The sequence below is a fragment of the Podarcis pityusensis genome, assembly GCF_964106645.2.
Source record: "Podarcis pityusensis genome assembly, chromosome: 16".
Classification (NCBI taxonomy): domain Eukaryota; kingdom Metazoa; phylum Chordata; class Lepidosauria; order Squamata; family Lacertidae; genus Podarcis; species Podarcis pityusensis.
The window spans coordinates 273,012-297,046 of NC_138041.1; the positions used below are offsets into that span (position 1 = coordinate 273,012).

The window sequence follows — 24,035 nt, forward strand, 5'->3', positions numbered from 1 at the left end:
CTGTGATCACCCTGAGAACAGCCTTTACCAAAGGTGTCATACCTCTGAAGATGCTCAAACTCTGGAAGAAAAGGGAGAAACATGTTAAGAGGAAGGCACACCTGGCAAACCCTCGCCATGATCAACTCCTGATCAGAAACCTCTGTCCCCACCGTGGAAGGACATTGTGTGGATCCAGAATTGGCCTCTGCAGGCACTTACAGACACACTGTTAAAACCGTGCTCATGGAAGACAATCATACTTTTTTTTAAGAAAAAAAGGGGCTGGTACTCACCATGAAGTTGTTACCGTAAGCGCCACACTTTGAACATCCGAAAAAGGTGCCGGTACTGTATACTCTTAAGGAGACCCAGGAAAAAAGCACCGGCAGGCCTGGATTTTCCCTCAGTGTTTGCTCCCAAAGGCTTCCTCACGAATGAGTAGAGCTGCAAGGCAGGGGAGCTTTAGGGTGGGCGTTTTCCTTCTCCCGGACGGAGGAGCCCCACCTGCCCCTCATTTCCCTGCAGCCATGCAGCACATTGCCCGGGGCAGCCCCCGAAGGAGACCCGCCATGGAGCGGGCTGCCTGGCCTGCTCTGCAGTCTCGCCTTGGCCCGGCCTCCCGCAGGGCTGCTGCTGCTGCTGCTGGGGGGGGGGATGGGGTCGGGGGCCCCTCCAGGACTTGGGAACTTCAACCCGCCTCTTTCATTTCAGGGCTTCCTTTGTCCTTCTTTGCTGGCCACCCGCTCTGATAGCCGCTCTCTCTGCTTTAACGTACATTATAAAATGCCACGAAGGCCCTCCTTGCGAGTCCTACATTGCAGGGGCTTGGGCCGGATGACCCCCGGGGTCCCTTCCCAAAAGGAAATATTTACCAAAATAATAATAATCAATACAACCTCTGGGTTCTGGGCGCAAGTCTCCCTGGCAGCCCGCCCGCCTGAGGCTGAGGCGCGTGCGCGTGCGCGGGAGAAAAAGGCGGGAGTTTCGGCGCTCCCCTCCCCCGCGCGCCCAACCGCCGCCGACGAGTTCCCGCTCTTCTCGCTCAAACCGAAGGTCGCCCGTTGAGTGGCCGCCGTGCGGCTGACGAGCGTGGAGCGTAGCCAATCCAGAGCCGCAGAGGAGGCCCGGCCGCTCTCCCCGCCGCCCAATCGCGGGGCTGGGAGGCGTGGCCTCTCCGGGCGCGAGCGAAGGAAAACAACAAAACCCCGCCCAGTTTCTCGGCCTCGTTCTCAGGGGAGGGGGCGGGGCTTCCTCGGGAGGGCGGGCCTTGGCTGCGTCCGCCGGCCAATGGGCGCCGAGCGGGGCGGGGCGGCGCTTCCAGAGAGTTCCTCTCGAGGAAGGAAGCGGTCGGCGCGTCGGAGGGTGAGTGAGCCGGAGGGGGGGGCGGGGAGCTCCTCGGACGCCGGGGTCCTTTTCCCTCTTCTCCCACGCCACGCCCCCTCCTTCCCCGGACGCCTGGGTCCTCTGGTGTGGGGGGGAGGCGCTCCTCGGACGCCTGGGTTCCCCTCCTGCGCTCACCCAGCAGCCGCTGCTGTGAAAAACTCCCTTCTGAGGCCCTGGCTGGCTATATTGACGTCTCTCGCTATTTATTGTGTTTCTTTATTTCGTAAAATGTACACACCGCTCGAGTGTAAAACAACCACCCTCAAATCGGATTACAGAAATATAAATAAATCAAGAAAAATATACGATGGTACTTTAAAACATACGAAAAGTCAAAATATTAAAACAGATTCTAAGGATCTGGTTGGACTTACCTAAACAAGAATGTATTTAGCATTTTTAAAAATGTATTTTTAAAGAGGGTTTTTTTGTTTCTGTTTTCTTTTTCTTTTTTAGCTATGGGTTTTTATTGCTTTCGTTATTGTGTTCTTGCTGTTTAATCGTTGTGAAGTTTATTTTGCTGTGCCTTTTTAATTCTTAATTTCTTACTGTATAAGCCGCTTTTAAATATTTCACTGGGGGAGGTTGAGGATTTAGGGGCAGAAACTCAGGCGAGGCTCTTCTGGTGGTGGCCCCTTGGAGGCTCCCACACTCAGGTGTGATTTTTCCTTCTTCATTAGAGGCGTTGAATAAACTTCCTTTATCACCTGATGAGAAACTAGGGCCCAGGAAATCTCCTGTAAATGCCATAATAAACTTTGTTCAGTCTTTAAGCTGGAGCTGCAAAAATCTTGCCTTGATTTCCGCTGCAACTTTGGCTACTTTTGAGCGAGTCCTAGTTGGAGAGAGAAGGTCACACAGAGACGTCCTGTTGTTGTTCCCGGCTGATAAGAGTCTTCCTTCCTCCTCACGTGCCTCTGGAAGGGAGCCCAGCTGACCTCAGGGGGACTTGCTCCCAGCTCAGTGCGCACAGGATTGCAGACTGGGTCCTTCCTGGGGGAGTATTCTCAGTATAGGGCTATGAGCCAGGATGTTTCAGCAGCATATTTTTAAAATGACTTGTTGCAGATAAAGCTAAAGCAAAATAGGCTCTGCCCGTGGGCAGCGTACAACTTCCTGTCTCTGCTTTAATTGTGTTGTTCCTCCATTCATCTTTCTTGGGCTTGGACTAGATGACCCTTGGCTTCCCTTCCAATTCTATGAATCTGTTGCTTAACACTGTTAACGGAGAAATCTGAGGGCTCCCTTGGACAAAAAACAAGGACACCAGCCAGGAATACCAGAGCAGCCAGTAGGCTTGGTCTTTATTGAAGACTGTCTCGCGACAGGACTCCCACCTGCCACCAGGTGGAACAAGATGGAAGCCCCAAACAAAAGAGAACCCAAACTTTTATTAGCTGCTAATCCCCGTGTTACACCCCCCCCAACTACATCACTCATACATCATGGCTACATCATGAAAGGGGAGGTCTGGTGGCCGTAATCTGAGCATCCTGGACCCTGCCCCATGGTTCCCCTTGCCCTCCACCAAACACCCATCAAGTGTAGCAAAAGAGATATTTACATTTCCCTGTTTCCCAGCCACGTTCATCCCACCCTTTTGTCTTCATCATTACCTGTCTGGCACTCAGGTATCAGGATGCCAGGGATTATCACTCAGGCAGAGGGGCTGCTGAGGAGCTGAGCTCACATGTCTAGATGAATTTCTGAAGTTTTCCCAGTGAGCCAGTACATAGATATAGTGGTACCTCGGGTTACATACGCTTCAGGTTACATACACTTCAGGTTGCACACTCCGCTAACCCAGAAATAGTGCTTCAGGTTAAGAACTTTGCTTCAGGATAAGAACAGAAATCGGGCTCCGGCGGCGTGGCAGCAGCAGGAGGTCCCATTAGCTAAAGTGGTGCTTCAGGTTAAGAACAGTTTCAGGTTAAGAACGGACCTCCGGAACGAATTAAGTACTTAACCCGAGGTACCACTGTACATTTATCAGTGAATTGTTACATTTGGTATCGTGCAGCAGAGGCCCTTTGAATAGGCAGGAAGAAACTGATGAAGTGTTTTGTGGGGACAAATCACAAAAGTCACAAAAGTGATTGTGCTGATTCTGGTAGTGGGCTGCATGTGCAAGATATCTGCTGGAGGGGCAACCCCCCCAACCTATACATAAATTCCTGCAACAATACACTGTCACTCTTTCTACACCAGTTTTCCAAGGATGATTCGGGTTCCTTTTCAGCCTTGACCCTCTGCATGGCAGGCCAAAAAAGACTGACCCCCAGATCCAAAGTCAGATGGGAGCAATGCTTCTGAATCCCAGTTGCTGGAAACCACAGGAGGGAAGCAGGCTCTTGTGCTCGGATCCTGCTTGCCGGTTTCCCACACAACTGGTGGACATCCCAGAAAGCTGCATGTTGGGAGATTCAGGACAGATGAAAGGAAGCCCTTCTTCACACAGCATGTAGTTAAACTATGGAACTGGCTCCTGCAGGTGGCAGTGAGGACTACCAACTTGGAAGGCTTTGAAAGAGAATTATACAAATTCATGAGAGCGGGTATTTATGGCTACTAGCAGTGATGGCCATGGTCTGCCTTCTGAATAAGAGCTGCTGGGAACTGCAGGAGTGGGGGGCGATCCTACTTGTGGGGTTCCCACAATAAGCATCTGGTTGGCCACTCTGGTTAGCCCCCTCCCTTTGGTCTGATCCAGCAGCCAGGCTCTCCTTATGTCCTCAGGGAACCTCCAGTTCCAGAGGCAGTCTATCTTGGTTCCTAGATTCTTTGGACTATTTGGCCACTGTGAGAACAGGAGGCTGAACTAAATGGGTCATTGGCCTGATCCAGCAGGCTCTTTGAGCGCTCTTGTCTGCTTTGTGGCAGAGCATCTGAGAGCCTGGGGCTCAGTTCCTGCTGGCGTCTCCAGGTGGGGCTCTGAAAGCAGCCTTGGAAAGAGCCACTGCTGTTGCTAGTGTAGACAGTCCTGATCTGGGTGAACCAGTGGTCTGACTCAGTATAAGTCAGCTTCCTTATTTGTTGGGGTGCAGCTGAGGTGTCACTTGCCGGCCCCGATCCTGTTGCTTTAGGGTGCTGACTGAGCAAACAGGATGCAGCCTGGCTTAGAGGGGGAGGATCGTCCTGGGAATCTTGCTCTCCTGCTTGCTCAGTCTGTCTCGACTTGAGCAAGAACTGAAGCTGACTGCACCAGATTGCGGCAGCTGATCGAAGTTCTGAGGAAATCTATTGCACCCTGCTCCTTTAAAAAATAGGGCAACCCAAGGCACATTTCCTAGAACTGTAGAAGAGTCAGAAGGGACCTTCAGAGCCATCTAGTCCAACCCAATGCAGGAATCATCTGGCAAGGGGCCACCCAGCAAGCAGTTGTGCAATGAAAAGCAACCACAGGCGTCCCTACCCGGGCCTCCATCGCACAGCCGTGCCAAGACCTTGTTCCAGGGATGGAGGGAGGTGCTGCTGGCACCTCAGACGCTCACCCCGCAGCCACAGTCTCCGCGTGCCGTGCTGGTCACGCTTGTGGGAGCCTGTGGTGGCGCCTGGGCTCTTCTCGGGTGCAGCTGCAAGCGCCCAGAGAACCTGTTGGGCTGGATGCCGGCCGGGGTAGGCCAAGGAGGGAAGGAGAGGAGTGGAAGTGGCAGCGCCACAAACCTGCCCTAGATAGCTGTTTCTGCACCCAGCCGCTGAGAGGCTCCTGCTCTTCTGAACGTGAGGCAGTGTGTTCCTCTTTAAATCGACCATTTATTCAGAATCATGAGGACTGGAATCTTGCTTTATTTTAAAAGGGAGGACTCTAGCTGAATGAAGTGTTAAAAATTAGCCAGGTGCATTTTGTCACGGGTCCAGTGGTGACCACGTGGAGATCTCTGGATGCCAGGCTGGCGCCTGGGGAAAGCAAAATGTCACTTAGAGAAGGATCTGAAATACTTTCCTTGAAGGTGGAATTTGTCTTTATTCTGGATTGCTTTATTTGATGCTTTAATGTGCTGTAAACCGCTTTGAGATTTGTTCTTCAAAATATAAAGCGGTATAGAAATAACAACAACAATAATAAATTTCCTTGGGGGGAAAAGGCACAAGACATTCCGTTCTGGCCACCATAACCCAGGTCTGAAACCCTGGAGAGCTGCTGCCAGTCCGGGTAGACGATGCCAAGAGCAGCTTTGTATGTCCTTGGATGGATGGGGACATAGGAGGCGGCCTCATATTGAGCCAGGCCATTGGCCCATCTAGCTCAGGATTGCCTGCACTGACCGACAGCAGCGGCTCTCCAGGGTTTCAGACCAGGATTCAGCCCTCCATGGAGATGCCGTTTGGAAGCTGAAGCTTCCAACGTCTTCCAACTGGAGGGTGGGTGGAGTTCAGATGTGGAGCGGATGCCCCGCTCTCCTGCCCAGGCCTTGGGTTTCCCCAGAGTGAGATAGCCGGGCCTCTTTTGGCCGAGAGTGCAAAGCTGTTCTGGTCAAGGCCAGGACAGCTCTTCCCACATTTCCTTTGAGGCCTGCTTTGAACCAGGCGCTGAACATGTAGAGAATTCCTTTGCACTTGGCATGTAAGAGCCTGGCTGCTGCTGCTGCTGGATCAGGCCAAAGGGGGGCCCCTCTAGTCCAGCCTCCTGTTCTCATGGTGGCCGACCAGGTGCCCCTTATGGGAAACCTGCAAGCAGGGTCCAAGCGCAAGAGCAACTCTCCCAGCCCCTGGGATTCAGGAGCATGGCTTCCTCTCCGCTCTGGAGGCAGAGCATGGCATGGAGACTAGCAGCCTTCCATAGCCCTCTCCTCCACCTTTCCAGGTTGGTGGCCCTGGCTGCCCCCTGCAGGAGGGAGTTCCACAGTTGAATTCTGTGCTGCATGAAGAAGTCCTCCTTTTTCTCTGTCCTTTATCCTCCAACATTCAGCTTCACTGGGTGCCCACCAGTTCTGGTGTCATGAGAGGGAGAGAACCTTTTCTCCAGGCACAGGGCCGAGTTTGCCTCTGCCTGCTTTTCTTTCTCTGCGTTCTTCATGCCGTGCATAATCTTATAAACTTACAGCATGTTGTCTGTCCTGTCGGATTTGTTTTAGCTCATTCACGAGTGGAGCGTGGAAGTCGGACAGGGTGTTGCGTTTGGTTGAAAGGCTTTCAGGAACGAGGCTTTAAAGTGCTGAAGTTGAAAAGCTTTAAGGAACAAACAAATCCCTGTCTTGCGTTGGCTTTGTTGTGGGGCAGGATCAGACCCTGAAATCTGCCGTCCCAAAGCTTTTCCTTGCCGACTCCCCTGTGCGCTGCTTCCAGTGTGGGGCAGCGCTTTTTGCCCACGGAGGAGCTTTTCTGCCCCTGAGCAGGAGCCTCAGGCCAGCCAGGTGGGGCAGCCCAGCACGCCCAGCTTTGCCTGGGAGATCAAAGGCCCAGCGTGGCCTCCGTGCGCCTCAGAAGTGGCTCTCTGAGTTCTTGGCTTCTTGCTTGTTCAGGGTAATCTGGGAAGTCGTCCTGGGAAGAAGAGCTTTTCCCAGGCTCCCTCCCTGAGACTCCCCGTCTGGGATGCGGCTTGGCTTTTCTTGCTAAGCATTACATGTGGACTCCTGGCAGCCCTCCCATTCATAGGATCATAGACTTGTAGCGTTGGAAGGGGTCCCATGGGGCATCTAGTCCAACCCCTGCATTTGCTCACCGGGAATCTCAGGAAGTTCCCTTACACTGGCCGGCAGCAGTGGCTCTCCAGAGTTACTGAAGCAGGACGCTCCTAGCCCTACTCAGAGATGCCTGCTCTGCCCATTGAGCTGTGGTGCTCCTTCCCCAAACCTCACCCAGGCAGGCCAGGATAAGTGAATGGGCTTGCAGCCCTGTTCACGTATTTATTTAAGAGATTTCTTACCCGCCCTTCACTGTAAGGTCCCAGGACGGGTTGCAGTGACATAATCATTCCGCTAAAAACAAGAGAGGTAGGGCAGTTTGTGGAAAGAAATGCAAGGACTCTGAGCAAAAGCAACAAAGCAGGAGGGCTGAGCCCCACACAGAAGTGCTGTCCCAGGGCCGGGTGCACCGGTGTGTCTGCCATCCATGGCGGGACCTGACTCAGGGAGGTGCCAGACGCATCTCTGTGGGGTGAGAGGGTCACCGCTTAGGGGCAGCGACAGAGAAGGCCCCCGACCATCATTCCCTCCACTTCTGCAGCTGACCGAATGGCCAAGAGGGCCCCCCGACTTACAGCGGGGCCCCAAGTGACTTGCCCAGTTTTCTGCCCTCCGGCAGGACCATACTAACCAGCCCCTCTTGCTTGGCACAAAAACCGCTTCCGTCTTCTTGAGGACCCTAGCAACCCAAGAGGAGCCCCCTGGATCAGGCCACCTCCCATCTATTCCAGCATCCTGTTCTTTTTTAAAAAAATATTTTATTAAGGATTTTCTTGTTTTACAGAAGTAAGTGTAGTGCCTCGTATTTTTTTTCCATGTAACATTTTTACAAATCCGTTTCATTTGTTGAGGCATTAGGGGGAGAAGAAAAAAAAGAAAAAAGAAAGGGGGCTGGAGAGAGGGAAGATGGATGGGGGTGGGGTCGGGTGGCGGTGTTTCTATTATGTTTAATGTATGTAGAGTTTGGTGTCAGTGTTGCTTGTGTTGTTCACTTGTGTTCCTTTGGTGGTGAGAGAGGTTGGGGTTGGCCGAGGGTGTGGCTGTTCATTTGTGGTTGGCTATGGTGATCTTTGTTTTCGTGTGTGAGTGAGGTGGGTGGGTGTTTTGGATCAGGTTAGCCATATTGATTTGTACTGTATGCTGTTGGTGGATTATTGTCATTGTCCTGTTGGGCTGTGTATGTGATAAAGGGGAGCCATACCGGGGTGAAGGCATCTTCTTCTGTTTGTCCCCGTGTCAGTTTCAGTTTATTAGTTAATTTTTCTAGTAGGGCTGTTTCCCATACTATTTGGTACCATTGGTCCATGCTTACTCCTGACAGGTCTCTCCAGTGTCTGGTTATGGTGTTTCTGGCTGCTGAAAGCAGGTGGGTTATGAGTTCTTTGTGGCAGCATCCTGTTCTCACAGTGGCTGAACAGTTCCACAAGCAGGATTCGAGAACAAGACCCCTCTCCCCGGTTGTGGCTTCCAGCAACTGGTGCTCAGAAGCCTTGCTGCCTCCGACAATGGAGGCAGACCATAGCCATTGTGGCTAGTAGCCCCTGAGCCTGAAGCCCTGGAGAGCTGCTGCCAGCCAGGGCGGACATTATTCAGCTGAATGGACCAGTGCTTTGACTGGGTAACCTCCGTGTTGGATGATATCCAGCCCCTTCTGTCAGCTGAGTTGACGTTTAGCATTCCTTCAACAGTGGAACAGCCTACTCTCCTCTTTTGGAGGCTTTTTAAATCAAGATTAATCAGGGATCCTTCACCTGTGGTTCCTGCAGTGCAGCGGGGGTTGGACTAGATGACCCTTGGATGCCTCCCAGTTCTACAGCTCTATGCTTCCCTCAGGGCTGGACAGCATCTGTGGCCCTCCAGGACTTGTGGGGACGACACTGTCACGGCTGAGCCTGGCTGCTGGGAGTTGGGAGTCCAGCGGCCCCTGGAGGGGGCGGCACCCACGTTTGCCAGAGGGCTTTGCAGAATGAGGCTCTTCTCCTCTTGCAACCCGTGGCCGCTTGGCTCCTCTTGGGCAAGGCCTTCACAAGGGAGTTTTTCTGCTGACTCAGTGCTGCCAAAAGGGCTGAGGGAAGCAGGGCACCCAGAGACCCTCCTCCAGCTGTTTGGAGGAGCTTTGGGCAGAGAAGAGGGGCCAGCCCCTTGGCCCCCGGCAGCCCACATGAACTACAGTCCTCTGCCTGTGTGGCTTCCAAGGGCTGGAGCGTGGCCCTTTGGGGCAGGCCCAGCGTGATTTAAATTGATTTGATTTAAATCATATCCACCCTGCTGAGCTGGATGGGCCAATGGTCTGATTCAGTCGAAGGTAGCGTCCTCTGTTCCTAGATGGACCAATCGGTCTGACTCTGTCTGAGGAAGATGCCCTTGTTCCCAGATGAGGACTAGAATCTTACTTTGTTTCCAGGGGAAGAGAGTGACAGGCGGCCCTGGCCAAAGTGTGCCACGGGCGGGCGGGGCCAGGCTGCTTCGTTAGCAAGTGGCAATTAAGGCCTTAAAGGAGGGCTTGGTGCGCTGGGTTGCGCAGCGGACGGAGAGGAAAGTAGGGCAGGGGAATCTTGCTTGGTCTGGGCTTTTTTTTTGGTGCTGCTGCTGCAGCTCCCGTCCCACGCCCTCCGGGGCTCAGGAGGCATTCACGCTCGCCCTGTGAGGCGGGCCAGGTAATCAGCACCTTTGGGATCTGACGCACTCAGCCCCGCCACGCCCTCCTGCTTCCTCCAACCGGTCCGTCCGCACAGGGAAGAGCGAGAGGAGGAGGAGGAGGCACTCTTAATTGGGAAGCCGCAGCAGCAGGGCACTGGCAGCCCCACCTGCCTGACAGGTGTCTGTTTGGGGGAAGAAGGCCAGCAAGACTCTCTGGGAGCCAGCCCAGCCATTAAAGGGGCCTCTTCCCTCTTGGATCTTTTGGCAGCCAGCATCCTGGGGCTTTTACAAGAGCTGCTTCTGTTTTCCTGAATGACCCCCAGGTCCTCTCTCTAGGGCAAAGGCTCTCTCTGGGCTTGGACGGGTGAGCCAGGGGGACTTGACGCTGCCGGACGCTGACCGCTGAACTGCCTCAAGGAAGATGGTGAAGGAAACCGGGTACTACGATGTGCTGGGGGTCAAGCCCTGCGCCACGATGGAGGAGATCAAGCGCGCTTACCGGCGCCTGGCGCTGAGGTACCACCCAGACAAGAACCCCAGTGAGGGGGACAGGGTAGGTGCCGGGGGCTGGGCGGGCTGGACTACATGACCCTTGGGGGTCCCTTCCGGCTCTCCCGTCCTCTGACTCGACACCTTCTCTCCCCCCCCCCAGTTCAAGCAGATTTCCCAGGCCTACGAGGTGCTGTCGGACCCCCACAAGAGGTCGATGTACGACCGCGGGGGGGAGCGGGCCATGAAGGAAGGCGGCAGGGGCGGCTTCGGGCCCCCCATGGACATCTTTGACCTGTTTTTCGGAGGCGGGCCCCGCACCCACGGTCCCCGCGTGGAGAGGAGAGGTACTTGGGGGCAAGGGGGGCTGGCCTGGCGGGGGGGGGCTTTGCTTCCTCTGGGAGACAGGCTCTTGCTGAGAAGGCTGTACTTGGAGGAGCAGAGTCAGGCTCCATTGCCATTTATTTATTGAACCTTCCACTTTCCTGCTCAGGAAGTTCTCACCCAGACACCTTCTTTGAGTTCTAAATTTATTTGCTATTTTTAAGCGTTTTGAATAATCTTTGGTGTCGCCTTGAGACGGTTGTATAGAATGAATCCTGAAAATGGAAAAACAGAAATGAATCTTGTGGCCACCTGCCCTTTGGGAAGGCGGTTTGTGGTTCACGGGCCATAAGGGAGAAGTGGGGTGTGGGGACGGGGCCCCCACTGAGGGATGGCAGCAGCACCCTGAAACTTGGCTGCTTGGTAGTTCGGAGGGAGGGGAATCCTTCTAAGCCAGGCGTGGGGGTCCCCAAAGGCACGCTTCCCACCCCTTCACCACTGACCTGTTCCACATCGATATTTTAGTGTGGCAGCCCCTGCTCTGTGGAACTCCCTGCCTGTTGACGTCAGGCAGGCACCATCACTGCGTTTTTTATGGCACCTGCCAAAAAACCACATTTGTTTAAACAAACCTGTATCCAGACATGTAGAACGCTGGTGTATGCTTGTTTTTAGTTTATTCCTGATTTTAATTTTAAATGTTTCAAATGGTTGTTTTTGCTGATAAATTTTATTCCTTTCTTTGTAAACCTCCTGAGGCTTTTCTTTGCGTGCAAATTTTGTGAAATAGATGCAATGCCTCCCCGTGGGCCCCACTAGCTGCTTGGGCTGGTGGCAGTTGGACTCCAACAACGTCTTGGAGTTCCGCAGATCCCCCATCCCTGGCCAAAACAAATCCCTGAGAGCTGATGATCTGCTCTGGCCTTCCTGAGGTCCATTGACACGGATAGGCTCACTGAGGCCCATTGATTCCAAGGGTGCAACTGAGTTGGACCCCTGCCATCACAGAGCAAGGAGGGATGTGTTGCTGTGCTTGTTTCAGATTGAATTGTTGTTGTAATGGATGTATGTTTTTGCATGGTGCGTAGAATCAGGCCACCCAGCCCAACCCCTTGCAGTGCAGGAATCACAACCATAGCCATCAACGTTTCTCTTTTTTTAAGGGAAATTCCCTTATTCCAAATAGGATTCCTCGCAAGAAAAGGGGAAAGCTGACAGCTATGATCACAACTAAATACCCACGTGGCGTATGCTGCTGGAGAGCGGCTCTGAGAGATCTGAAAAGACGTTTAGGAACGCCTTTATATGATTACCAAATGTATTCCTATTCTGCCTGGGATTCAAGGCGGCATCTGACATTTAACAACATCATTCTAGAATACAGAGTAATAAAAGCAAGCAATAGTTAGAACACAGATAGAACCCGTCATTAAGGTGCAGCGATTTGCCCAGCGGATCTGCATCGCCTGCCCCAAAGGCCTGTCTGGACAGGAAGGTCTCAGCCTCTGGCGGCAGGATAACAAAGAGGGAGCCAGTTTCGCTTCTCTCCGGAGGGAACTCCACAGTAGTCATAATGAGGATAAACACCAGTCCCTTGATTTCAGTGGGTCTCCTCTGAGTAGGCCTTGGTGGCTGGATGTAACCCAGAGGGTGGGGGGCTGTGCTGGTGCCCCCTTTAGACTGGCCGAGGCTGTCCTTCTGGTCCTCCTCTTCCTTCCAGGGTGAAGGGTGTGACTCTCCTCCTCCTCCCCCCATCCAAGCTCCCAGTAATTGCATCCTGTTCCCTTGAGATCTCTGAGAAGGCTTTGCCGGCTGCCTAATTGCCCTGAGTAACCCTCTCAGAAATGCTGCCTTCCTGCCGACAGGGAGCTTTGCAGCTTCAGGACGGCTGCCATGTGGCCCTGGGGACTTCTCAGCAGCCTACAGGTGGGGGCACTGGATGGACAAAGAGGGGGTGATATCGCATAGCCCTCTCTGCTGATCCATACAGGCCCCTCTGTGAGAGCCAGACTCGCTGAGGTGTCAGACCTGGGCCTGAGTGGGACCTGGGTTCAAATCTCCCCATGAAGCGCTGACTGGGTGTGACCTTGGGGTAGTCTCAGCCCTGGCCTCCCTCACAGGGTTGTTGCTGTGGGGATTAAATGAGATGGGGCAGAGCCATACTGTTATAATATTTATTTATATCCCACTGAGGGTGACTCAAGGCTGCTTACAGCTAAAATAGGAACAGCTAAAAGCATTGAGGGGTGGGAAGCAATAATTAAAAAAAAACCCAATTAAACATTTAGAGATATAAATAAAATACCTGATCTGTTAAAACATACGGATCATTACAATAAAAGTATACAAGCCACCTGGAGCTCCTGGGAGCAAAAAGTGGGACAAACATGCCAATAAATGAATCAATCAGTCCTGGTGGAAATTCCCTAGAGGGTAGGACCCAAAGCAGTGGATTCAAATGACAAGCAAAGAGATTCCGACTAATCACCAGGAAGAACTTTGTGAGAGTGCAAGCTGTTCCACAGTAGAAAGGACTTTCTCAGAAGGTGGTGGACTCTTCTACCTTGCAGGTTTTAAAGCAGAGGTTAGGTGGCCACCTATCAGTGATTCTTAAGTTTATTTACTTTATTTCATAAAATTTACACACCATTTGATTGTTAAAAGCCTTTGATTGTTAAGTGACTTAAAACAGTAAAATCAAGAAAAAAACTACCACCCTACTTTAAAACAGACAAAAGTTAAAATACTGAAACAGAATAAAATTAACTCAACTTTCATTCTAGGAACAACTGTTTAGAAATTGGTGCCTGAGTTTTGAGTTTTCCTCCTCCCTCTCTGTCCCTTTTCCCTTGCGTGTCGTGGTGGGTTTTCTTTCCAAACAAGACTGTAAGCCTGCAAGGAGGAATGGTCTTGCTTTGATCGTATGTCAGCCACTCTGGGAGCCTTTGGGGATGAAGAGCAGGACACAAAAGGCCCCAAATAAACAAACGGTAGCTCCTTGGTGAACAGCAAGAGGTTTATGATGCTTTGGCCTCCTTGTTTCAGGGAAGACGGCCGTCCACCAGCTGTCGGTGACCTTGGAGGACCTGTACAATGGCGCCACACGGAAACTCTCCCTGCAGAAGTCCGTCATCTGCAAGAGCTGCAACGGTGAGCGAGGAGGGGGCAGGAGTGTGTGGCGGGGGCTCCTTTGGGTGATGGAACTCCCTCCCGCAGGGGGCGGTGAGGATCATCAATGTGGACGGCTTTGAAAGAGGATTAGAAGACAAATTCATAGAAGAGGAGAGGGCTTCCAGGGCTAACTAGTCAGAGGCAGCAATGATTCTGAATCCCAGGGCTGGGAACTGCAGGAAGGGAGAGTTGCTCTTGTGCTCGGGTCCTGCTTAGGAGTTTCCCATTAGGGCACCTGGTGGGGACGGGATGTTGGGTTAATTGGGTCCCCCTTGACTTCATCTGGCAGCCAGGCTCTTCTTAGAGTTTTGTAGAGCCTCCAGGTCCAGAGGCAGTCTATCTGGATTCCTAGCTTCTTAGGGCCATTTGGCTGCTGAGAAGAGGAGGCTGGACTAGAAGGGCCCCCTTGGGCCTGATCCAGCTGCGGGGCTCTCCTTCTGGAGGCTGTCAGATCAGGGACGCTTTCCTCCCACGCCAAGCCGTTTCTGTTTCCTTCCCAGGCCGTGGAAGCAGGGAAGGGCTGGACACGCGGTGCCCCAAGTGCCATGGCTCTGGCGTGGAGGTCATCGTCCACCAGCTGGGGCCCAACATGGTCCACCACATCCAGACGATGTGCTCGCAGTGCAAGGGCCAGGGGGAGTGGCTGAGGGCGCTGGACCGCTGCCTGGCCTGCAACGGCAGGAAGGTCATCCGAGAAAAGAAGATCCTCAACGTCCACCTGGACAAAGGTGAGTGAGCCCCGCAAGGTCTTCTCCACAGGGCTGGCAGGGGCAAGGCAGGGGGAGAGCCTGTCCGCCCAGCAGTGGCACCGAGGGGCAAATTGGGGGGTCAGCTTGTTCCTTGGGGTGTGTTGTATCTCTCTTGATGCCAGGAAGTGAGAAGCTGGCCTGCACCTTTTGGGATTGTGCATTGTCTGCCAGGATGGAAAGAGAGCAGAATTAATAGGGTCTAAAGAGATTTGGTTACAAGAAAAACCCGCTTTCCTTTTTTAAAGCAGAAAACGGAGCCACATTTGGCCCATCAGAAAAGCGAGGCCTCCCAAACTTTGTTTGTTTGCTGGGTTTCTATCACACCTTTCCTCCAAGGAGCTCCAGGTGGCAGACACAGGTCTCCCTCTCCTCAGTTAACCCCCACGACAGCCCTGCAAGGCAGGCTAGGCTGGCCCAAAGGCAGCCCGTGGAAGCTTTGTGGCCGGGTCGGGATTCGAACCCTAATCTCTCCCAGGTCCTGGTCTGACCTCCAGTCGCTGGGCCACCACTTTTTCTCTCAAAATGGCTTCACCAACCAAAACGTCACAAAACTGCAGCAAGCTTCTGAAGTGTTTTTTTTAATGATGTTTTAATTGAATTTTGTTCTCCAGAACTCTTTGTCAGGCAGAATTAGGGGGTGGGGAGGGAAGAACATAAGAGCTCATGGAAGGACAGAGATTTGGCTGGATTTTTGTGTAGGCTTGGCTTCACGGTGGGGGCGGGTGGCCGGCTGAATCAGTCCCTCCCAAGCCCTGCAGAAACCCGGTTGCCTCTGCCTGGGGATGAAGTCTCCATCTGGTCACACCCACGCCTGGCATAAAACCATCTCTGAGAAATGGAAGACTGACTTGTCACGCAGCCCTGAAATGCTGTTCAGAGAGCGGCCTCAAAAGCACACTTAAACGGGGAAGCTGCAGTTGTCTTTTCATTTATGAGAAGAGGCCTGTTTTATGAGATGCCATGCACATCTCAATTTATCAAGGCTCCCGGCCTTGATAAAACGCAAACCCAAGCCCCAATTATTTATTGATTTTTTTAATAAGTCTGGCATACCTTCACCCAGAGATCATAGGGTGGTTCACATCATAGAAACACAAAATGCATAACATAAAAATTAAAGAATATCTTCCTACCAACACTTTCAAAAGGCCATATAGGGTTTAATCAGCTGAAGACCTGGTTGAAGAGGAACTTTTTCACTTGGGGCCTAAAGGTTTATAAGGAAGTCGCCAGGGGAGCCTCCCTGGGGAGAGCATCCCACAAATGGGGAGCCACTGCAGAAAAGGCCCTGTTCTCGTTTTGCTGCCCTCCAGACTTCTCATGGAGGAGGAACACAGAGAAGGGCCTCAGATAACAATTGCAGGGTCCAGGCTGTTTCATATGGGAAGAGACGATCCCTGAGGTATTGCAGTCCTGAGCCATTTAAGGCTTTATACATCAAAACCAGCACTTTGAATTGGGCCTGGAAACTAATTAGCAGCTAGTGAAGCTGGGCCAGGATTGGCGTTCTATGCTCAAACCCCCTTTCCTCCGTGAGCAACTTGGCCACTGAATTCTGCACCAAGTTCACAGCACAGTGTAAAAGCACGTAAAATGTCCTAATCATTTTAAGTGTCTGTTTTGTAACAATGCCAAGAGCCCAGCAAGCCAGTGCAGAAGGAGACTGAGAGATAGAAGGCAGCCGGCTCAGCGGTGATGGTGGTGGTTTTCTGGCATCCGTGCAGCTCTCTCCTCCCTCCTGCAGGGATGGCCGACCGGCAGAAGATCACTTTCCACCAGGAAGGCGACCAGATGCCCGGCTTTGAGCCTGGCGACGTGGTCATCGTCCTGGACCAGAAGATGCACCCCATCTTCCAGCGCCAGGGCAGCGACCTCATCATCAAGAGGGAGGTGAGCCTGGTGGATGCCCTGTGCGGCTGCCGGCAGATCATCCACACCCTGGACAACAGGAAGCTGCTGGTCTCCTCGCGGCCAGGTGAGCGCAGGCGGGAAGAGGGGATCTGGGCCTGTGGGGGAGAAGGAGCCACGTTTGCCCATGCGAGTGAAATGGAGAAGTGGCCCTTTGCTTTCAGCAGGGCCTGAAATGCTGGGAGGGGGCTTCTGAGTCACCAAGGGGCTGCCAGGCCTGCCAAGCCTGTGGACTTTCCTGCCCTGGCCTTGGCCCTCTGCATGCGCCCAAGGGAGGCTCTTAGAGGTGGAGAAGTTGGTGTCTGGCTCTTCCTCCAGGCCTGGGAACATCAGAAAGGAGGAGGAGGAGCCTGCTGGATCCCCCCTGGTCCAGCATCCTGTTTGCACAGTAGCTGACCAGATGCCCATTATGGGAAAGCCCTGGAGCAGGACCTGAGCACAAGGCCTCTCTCTCCCCTCCTGCCATTTCTAGCAACGGCTTTCCAGAAGCAGGGCTGCCTCTGACTCTTGGCTAGGAGCCATCAGGGGCCCTCTCCTCCTCTGTGAATTTGTCCCATCCTCTTTTAAAGCCATCCAGGTTGGTGGTCGTTGCTGCCTCCTGTGGCAGGGAGTTCCAGAGTCATGTGAAGTGTAGTAATTATACTTGTCAGAGTAGTGCCGAAGTTGCCCCGGGTCGTTTGACCCTTTTTAATAGTTCTCTTTTTCTCTCCTAGAAAAGACTGTGCAAGATAGAGTTAAAAAATAACATGACTTTTACTTGGTATGCTGAAACATATTTACATGAATTGTGTGTGTGTGTGTGTGAATGTGGCTAATATTTACAGACTGATTCTGAGGCACAGAGCAGCATAACACAAGACCTGCTGCTCTCACAGTTAAAGGTCCCTCTCTCGACAGACCATTGATGGTGAACGTCACTGAAAACACTTCCGCCTGTGGTTGTGGCATCAAGGGATTCTGTGCTAATCCCCAATGTCCACCTTCAATGGATGCCCACCACTTCCAGTGTCATGAGAGATGGAGGAAGAGGGAGGAAACCTTTATTTCTGTCCACAAATGTGTATTTCCCTCCTGCCCCCTCTTCTTTGCCTTTCCTGTGAATGAAGAACCCCCAGGGGCAGCAGCAGACTTTCTGCTTGGGGGAGCCTCTCCACCCCCTTGGTCATTTTGGAGGCCCTTTCCTGCCCCTTTCCCCAACTCTGCCCTCTCTGTGCCCCTCAGGGACCATCATCAAGCCTGGGGAGGCCAAGTGCATCCCCAACGAAGGGATGCCCATCTACCGAAATCCAACGCAGAGGGGGAAGCTGATCATTCAGTTCCAGGTACTGGGGACGCCGGGGGGGGGGGCAGGGGGGCATTCAGGCTTAATCCAGAGTGAGAGGGACAGGGAGCTGGGAGGGGGGACTTGCTGCAAACCAGTCATCCACCTTTCTTAATAGAATTGTAGTTGGGGTGGATCTATTCCAGTCCCTTTGCAACGCAGGGATCTTGTGCCCAACGTGGGGCTCAAACCCACAACCTTCAGATTAAGAGTCTCGTGCTCTTCCCAGATTATCGTTCCATATCCTCTAAGGAAGAGCTTTCAGAGGGAAAGACTGGGGAGGCGGATTCCCTGGAAAGGAGGTGGGCCCTCTTTCGTTGGAGATTTTTAAGCAGAGGTCTGACAGGGATGCCTTGGCTGAGATTCCTGCACCCCTTGGGGTCCCTTCCAGCTCTACCGTTCCCTGATTCCCCCCTCTCTTGCGCAGGTGAAGTTCCCGGACCCCGGCTGGCTGCCCCCTCACCAGCTGCGCCAGCTGCAGTCCTTCTTCCCTCCCCGCGAAGAGGTGATGGCCACAGAAGACACCGAGGAGGTGGAGCTGCGGGAGCTCTTCACGCAGCCCCACTTTCAGGAGAGGGGCTTCCACCACGAGGACGACTTTGAGGACCCCATGCGCCACAACGTCCAGTGCCACACGTCGTAGCGCCGCAGACTGAGCCCCGCGGGGCCTTGGGGGGGCTGGCGAGAGGCCTGGAGGAGCCCCCGTCACAGCGCCTGCCAGCCAGGGACAGGCCAGCCCCACTCCTGCCCCTCCCTTTCCCTGCTGGATGTGCCTTCAGCCTGAGTTGAGGGGGGGCCTCGGGACCCCTCCTGGCAAAGGGCCCCTCCCTGGCCTCCGGCGCCATGGACTTCGCCATCATTCCTGACCCTGTTGCCTTGTTTCCCCCGTTCCGGAAGGGGCAAACTCTGGACAGTTTTTCAAAGCGGTTGGTGAGCCCCAGAGCTCTCCAGGAGCCCCTAGGGGGTGTGGGGTGGTAGAGTAGCCTGGGGGTGGGGGTCTTTCCTTGGATGCTGAGCTAGGAGGCCAGAAATATCTGCTGTTTTCCCCAGGTTGGTGCAGTCACATAACTCCCTCCCTTCCAGGGCACCTGGAATTCAGAATCCCAGAGGGAAGGATGGGCTGCCGTCACTCCTGACTCTGCATCTGTTTGCCTCCTTGGCAGGTTTCTTTTGGTGCTGGGCCTTGGTGTGTAGAATGAGGGGCGTCTGCAGTGGGGGGGGGGGCAGCAGGCCTTGTGGGTGACTCTGGGAAGAGGTTGGGGGCAAACCGTACCCAGTCTCCTTTGCTTTCTGAACCTGTTTGGAGACACCATTTGTACCCTTCTCTGGGGGTTTGGCGCTCCGTTTTCATCGCAGGGCTGGGCTTCCTTGGAGGTGGCGGGGTCCCACTCTGGCCACTTCTGGGCCCTCCAAACAGTCATGCCCTCCTCCTTCCACCTGCTGCCGTCCTGCAGAGGGTTGGCACCTCCCTGCCCAGTCACCAAACGGAAGCAGGTGAGGGTCAGTTTGGCAGTGGCCGAACCCCACATCCCCCCTGGGCTGGGACTCCTTACTGAGGCTGCTCCAGCCCCCAAACCTTGCCCCCCACTCCGGCTCCTGGACTGGCTGGAGCGGACCCCCCTTTTGGGGAGAAACGACTATTCCCCATGGGATAATTTTGTGGGTTTCCTTACTCCGAATAACGTGTGTGTAATTTCAAGCACCCGAAAGGTCTCAGGATGGCAACTCACCCTTTCCATCGTCCTGAGAGGCAAGAGACTCCATTTTACATGCGGGTAACTGAGGCTGGGGAGAAAAGGCTCATGGGAAGTCTCTGCAGAAGGATTAGGCTGTATGTATGTGAGGGGAAAGGCGGATTTGGGGGTCTGTGCCCCCATGATTGGAAGAGGCTGGGGGCAAAGGGGTGGGGATCAAGCAGGGCTTTTGGAATATCTCGCTGAATGGTGAACGATAGAGCGTAGGTTGGGTCCTGAGGGTCTAAATCCGTAGGCAAGCAGCTCATCAGGAAATCGGAACTACCTGAAAAGAAGCTAGGTCTGCATCTCAGTCTTTCTTTCTGTGTCCTGTCGTAGAATAAAGAGGCAAGATGGATATTCACAGTGTGGTGAGTGAGGAGTTTCAGAAAGCCTGGTTTGGCCCAGCCGGGCAGGGGGATCCCACCCCCAAAAAACTGGGACAGGGCAGCTCCGAAGGGACGGTTTTCGTCAGCAGGGGATGAAAAGCTTTATGTTCTCCCTCTGCCTGCATTGAAGAGGGTTGGACTGGATGACCCTTGGGGTTCCCTCCAACTCTACAATTCTGTGATTCTTCTCCCCCGCCTTGGTTCTCCTAACTCTCGGACCTCCCACCGCTCACTTTCGGTCTTATTTTTAAGCACGTTAATTGAAAAAGGGCTCCTGGCTGTGCTCTGCTGTCAGAGCTGGAGGCAGCCATGCTTCTCAAGAACTCCAGTTTATGGAAACCACAGGAGGGCAGAGGGATCTCATGCACGGTCCTGCTTGCAGAGTTTGAGGGTGCTGGACTAGATCCAGGAGGGCTCTCACATTCTTATGCTCCCTTTCCCAGGGAAAAGCTGTGTGGCAGCAGATGCCAGGAGAAGCAATATGGCCAGAGGCATGGCTTGCCTGGCCCCCTAATCCTTGAGGAGGGGGCTTGCCCCATGCAATAGCAGTGAGGTCTCAAGTGCCGTAGGACTTCTAGGGAGCAGAGAGAGGCCTCAAAGAGCAAGGAACCAGACATCTCTGGGGATACAGGCCAGCCTCGGAAAATGGAGCCACACTCCTGCCTTGAGTCCTGCTCAGAAAAAGTGGGAAGCCCAAAGGCAGCTAGGTATTCCCAGGGGGAGAGGGGACCCCAGAGAAGCCCAGTGACCCACACCTGCCTGCCTGCCTGCCTGTGATGGCCCTGCAGTGCCAGGCATGGCCTCCAGAGGACAGTGTTGGCTCAGCAAAGATCCTGGTTCGCTTGCAGGTGCTTTGGGAAGGAAGAGGCTGCTGGGCCAGGAATAGTCGGCTTTGCTTCTGCTCCAGGGAAGATGGAGGCGGCTTTTCTGCTACCCCAGAGGAGATGATGGCAACCAATGGGTTCCACTGACCAGAAAGGCTGTTCTGACTGAACCCTAGGGAGGGTTTTCTGAGAGCAGGAGCTGTGCTCCCCCGGAAGGTGGTAGTCTCCTTCCTCGGAGGCCTTTAAAAGATGCTTCAGCTGCATTTCCTGCATTGCAGGGGGTTGAGCTGGATGACCCTTGGGGGCACCTCCCAACTCCTATGGTTCCCCAACCTGGTGCCCTCTGGGAGTTGCTGGGCTGTGGCTGGTCAGGGGTGGTGGCAGCTGCAGTCCGGCAGCATCCGGAGGGCACCGGGATGGAGAAGGCCGCTTTGCCTGCATTTGCATTCTAGAACATGGGTTGGGGGGGCAGAGAGGGGCAAAGCAGGGGGGGGGGGGCTTTTCTTGGGAACTGTCTGAGCTGCTAATTCTCTGGCTGGCCAGCAGGAAGGAGCCCATTTGCACTTGGGGGGGGGGAGGGCGAGGTGGAAGGCAGTTGTTTCTGGTCTGAGCCCCGAGGCAGGGCCAGGCTCTGGGAGCAAGCGGGGTTTGTCCCTTCCTCCAGCAGCTTACAGCTATTCCGGGTCTAAATACCCAGCAGCAGACGGGGGGGGCGCATGTTCCGAAACATCTTGGCTGGCCTCCGGTTGCGCCAGAGCACCGCTTGCTGGCGAGGAACTCTTTGCATGCGCAGAGGCCAATTGTTACCAGATGGAGAGGAGTTCGCGCCCCCTTGCAGCAAAAACGGCAGCGGGCCCGCCACGCCCTCGGAGCTGAGGACAGGAGAAACGAGGCAGAAAAGTCTCTGCGAGGGGGGCGCGTTTCAGTCCCATCCCCTTCACGGACTCTGCAGCCGACCTTTAGACGGCCCAGTAGAGAAAAGCGGCGAGCCCTTGAATTGCAGGAAGATGAAGATACATATATATCTATATTAATCCTGCCGTGTTCGTGGATGGGCTTACCAATGCCAAGAATTCTGTGTTATCAACCACCACTGGACTCTGCACCCCTCCCCCCAGTAACTTGTCACGGCTACTAAGGCAACGGTCACTTTTTTGTTCTGTTTCCCCCGTTTCCTTTCCTTCTCACCTGTTCTCCGCCGGTGACGAAGAAGGTTGCATTGCAGGGGGTCGAGCTAGATGACCCCCGGATCCCAATGTCTTCCTTGAACTCCCAGGGAGAGACTCTTTGAGGCCGCGGCAGCTCCTTTCACAAGAAACGGCGTCGCCTTCAAGGTGCCACAGGACTCTTTGCTGCTGCTGCGACGCGCAGGTGGGGGGGGGGAGGTCGGGGGTCGGTTCTGTGATCCTCGCCAAGTGATGGCGACCAGCAGCCGGGGAGGGGAGAGGGGTTAACAAGCGGAGACGCCCCGCAGGTAACCCGGGACAAGCCTGGGCCAGCAGCCCTGTTCCGTGAAGCGCGGGAGCGGGGACCCCCGGCCGGGGGCGTCGGCATCGGGGTGGGGAGAGGAGGGAGATCCGCAGCTGCCCCAGGGGAACTTCAGGCTGCTCAGCCGCTGGCCAGCTTCCTCGGCCCGTCGTGGCTTCCGCGGGCGGCTGTCATTTCGCATCGGAGCCGCTTGGGAAGAGGGCGCTGCGGTCTCCTCATTCGGGCATCATCGGAAGGTCGGGCAGCCTCGCGAGGGCCCGACTACGTGCCTCCAGGGAGCCCACGATCCCGCGGGCACCACGTTGGAGACCCCGGACAGGCGGGAGATCGGTGTGCCTGCGCAAAGGAAAGCAGCAACCTGCCTCGTTCATGCCCTTCCGGCACTCCTCCCCCCCCCCCCGACAATGTATTTGGGGGGCATGGAAAGGTTTCAAGCAGGGACCTCGGAAGAACCAAGGCAGCCCCCTTAATTTGGGGGGCACACCTGAATGCCTCTTGCTGCCTCCCTCCCTGACAGGCCATCCATCTCTTTCAGAAGTGGGGGGCGGCCGGGGGTCGCAGCTGCTCTGCCTCGCAGCCCCCGAGTCAGGGGCGAGGAGGGGACGAGCTGGGTATTCAGAGCCCGGGCGACCCTCTTCGGTGGCCTCTGACCTGCCCGGGCGCCTGAATGGGGCGGGGGGGGGTTGGCATTCCCACCGCACTGAGACAAAAGAGGGGCTGAGGGAGGTCGCTCTTTGTCTTGGGGGATGAAAGGGCGCCCGGGGAGGGGAGGGGAGGGGGCTTGCCGAGACCCTCGCTTTCTCTGCCGGCCTGGACTTGCTCAAAGGAGACAGGAAAAGAGAATGATTATTTGGAGGCGGCGGGTTGGGAAACGTTTTCTCCTGCGCCCCGTCTGCGCCTCCCTTTAAAGCGCTCTGGTCCCACTTTCAGCAGGCATGGCTCCGGTCCCCCCCCCACCCCTGATTTTTGGGAACTGTAGTTCAGGGCGCTTAGAGTTGAGATTCCTCCGTTGCGCAAGACTGAGCTACAACTCCTAGCGTTCCCTAGGACGAGGGTCTGGTTTATAAACTGCTCTGGGAATTGTAGTGGCAGGAGGAACAGGGTTCCCCTAAGGCTTCTCAACAGCACTCTGAACGAACTGCAACTCCCAGGACTCTTCAGGTGTTGCCCTGACTGCTTTTAAGCAGTATGAAGCCGGCTTTTTGACGGTGTGACCCACTCTTGGACTGTCCGCTGGAGCCTTTCTTCACATGCTGGGGAGGTCTCCCCATCAAAAGAGGATCAAACCCATTCCTTGCTGGGGGGCGGCGGCTCTGGCTGTGAGTGTGTCAGGCGCCCCCTCCCTGCCCTGACCTTGCATTAAGCAAAGCTAGCGGCCCATCCATCTCCCTATTCTCGGCTGCCACAGTGGCCTCTGGGTGCCCCCTGAGCCCAAACCACTTTTTCAGGTGGAAATGTACCCAGAGAAAGAGCAGGCAGGCAAGCAGGCCCCCCCCCCTGTACCTCTGCAAACGGCCATGAGGGGGGTGGGGGAGAAAGCAGGACATGGGAGAAAGCGGAATATTCTCTTGCACACACACACAGAAAGGGAATCTGCTGCCTGAAATTAACCTGTCCGACATATTTTACTTCTCAGAGTTTCAATGCACAGGTAAATCCCGGAAAATTCCTAGGTAGAAGCAAAGAATCCAAGCCGGTTAAGCAGGAAATTGTTCTTAAGTAGATTGACAAAAGGCTTGATTATTTCGGGGTGAGGTTGTTTGTTTTGGGTCACTTAACCTTGAGAATGGGGGGGGGGGGTGTCTATGGCAGATCAGAGATAAAAAAATAAATCACATAAGAAGAGCCCCTCTGCTGGATTAGGCCAAAGGGGCTCCTCTTCTCTCAGTGTTCACATATACCTAGGACAGACTGCCTCTGGACCTGGAGGCTCCACAAGAGGGCCAGAAGAACCTGGCTGCTGCCAGATCAGGCCAAAGGGGACCAGCAGGTTCAGCCTCCTCTTTTCAC

The 24,035-nt window shown here is 54.4% G+C and overlaps 1 protein-coding gene across 2 annotated transcripts; it reads left to right on the top strand.

Moving 5' to 3' along the window:
- Positions 1–1,246: 1,246 nt before the first annotated feature.
- Positions 1,247–19,684, top strand: LOC308465806 (dnaJ homolog subfamily A member 1-like). Of its 2 annotated transcripts, XM_080986078.1 has the most exons (8): positions 1,247–1,344; positions 9,966–10,182; positions 10,282–10,465; positions 13,488–13,592; positions 14,114–14,341; positions 16,107–16,337; positions 17,492–17,592; positions 18,019–19,684. In XM_080986078.1, the coding sequence occupies exons 2-8, from the start codon at positions 10,051–10,053 to the stop codon at positions 18,232–18,234; spliced, it is 1,197 nt and encodes a 398-aa protein (XP_080842204.1). In that variant the 5' UTR covers positions 1,247–1,344; positions 9,966–10,050; the 3' UTR covers positions 18,235–19,684. The 2 variants fall into 2 exon arrangements, with proteins under 2 accessions (XP_080842204.1, XP_080842203.1); XM_080986077.1 differs by lacking the exon at positions 1,247–1,344 and having other exon boundaries at positions 8,394–10,182.
- The last annotated feature ends 4,351 nt before the right edge of the window (positions 19,685–24,035 follow it).

Bases quoted from the DNA above. Each gene is read 5' to 3' on its own strand.
- LOC308465806 (XM_080986078.1), top strand. From the start codon at position 10,051: ATGGTGAAGGAAACCGGGTACTACGATGTGCTGGGGGTCAAGCCCTGC. The intron at 14,342-16,106 runs GTGAGTGAGCCC...TCCCTCCTGCAG, and splicing joins CAACGTCCACCTGGACAAAG to GGATGGCCGACCGGCAGAAG. The intron at 17,593-18,018 runs GTACTGGGGACG...TCTCTTGCGCAG, and splicing joins AGCTGATCATTCAGTTCCAG to GTGAAGTTCCCGGACCCCGG.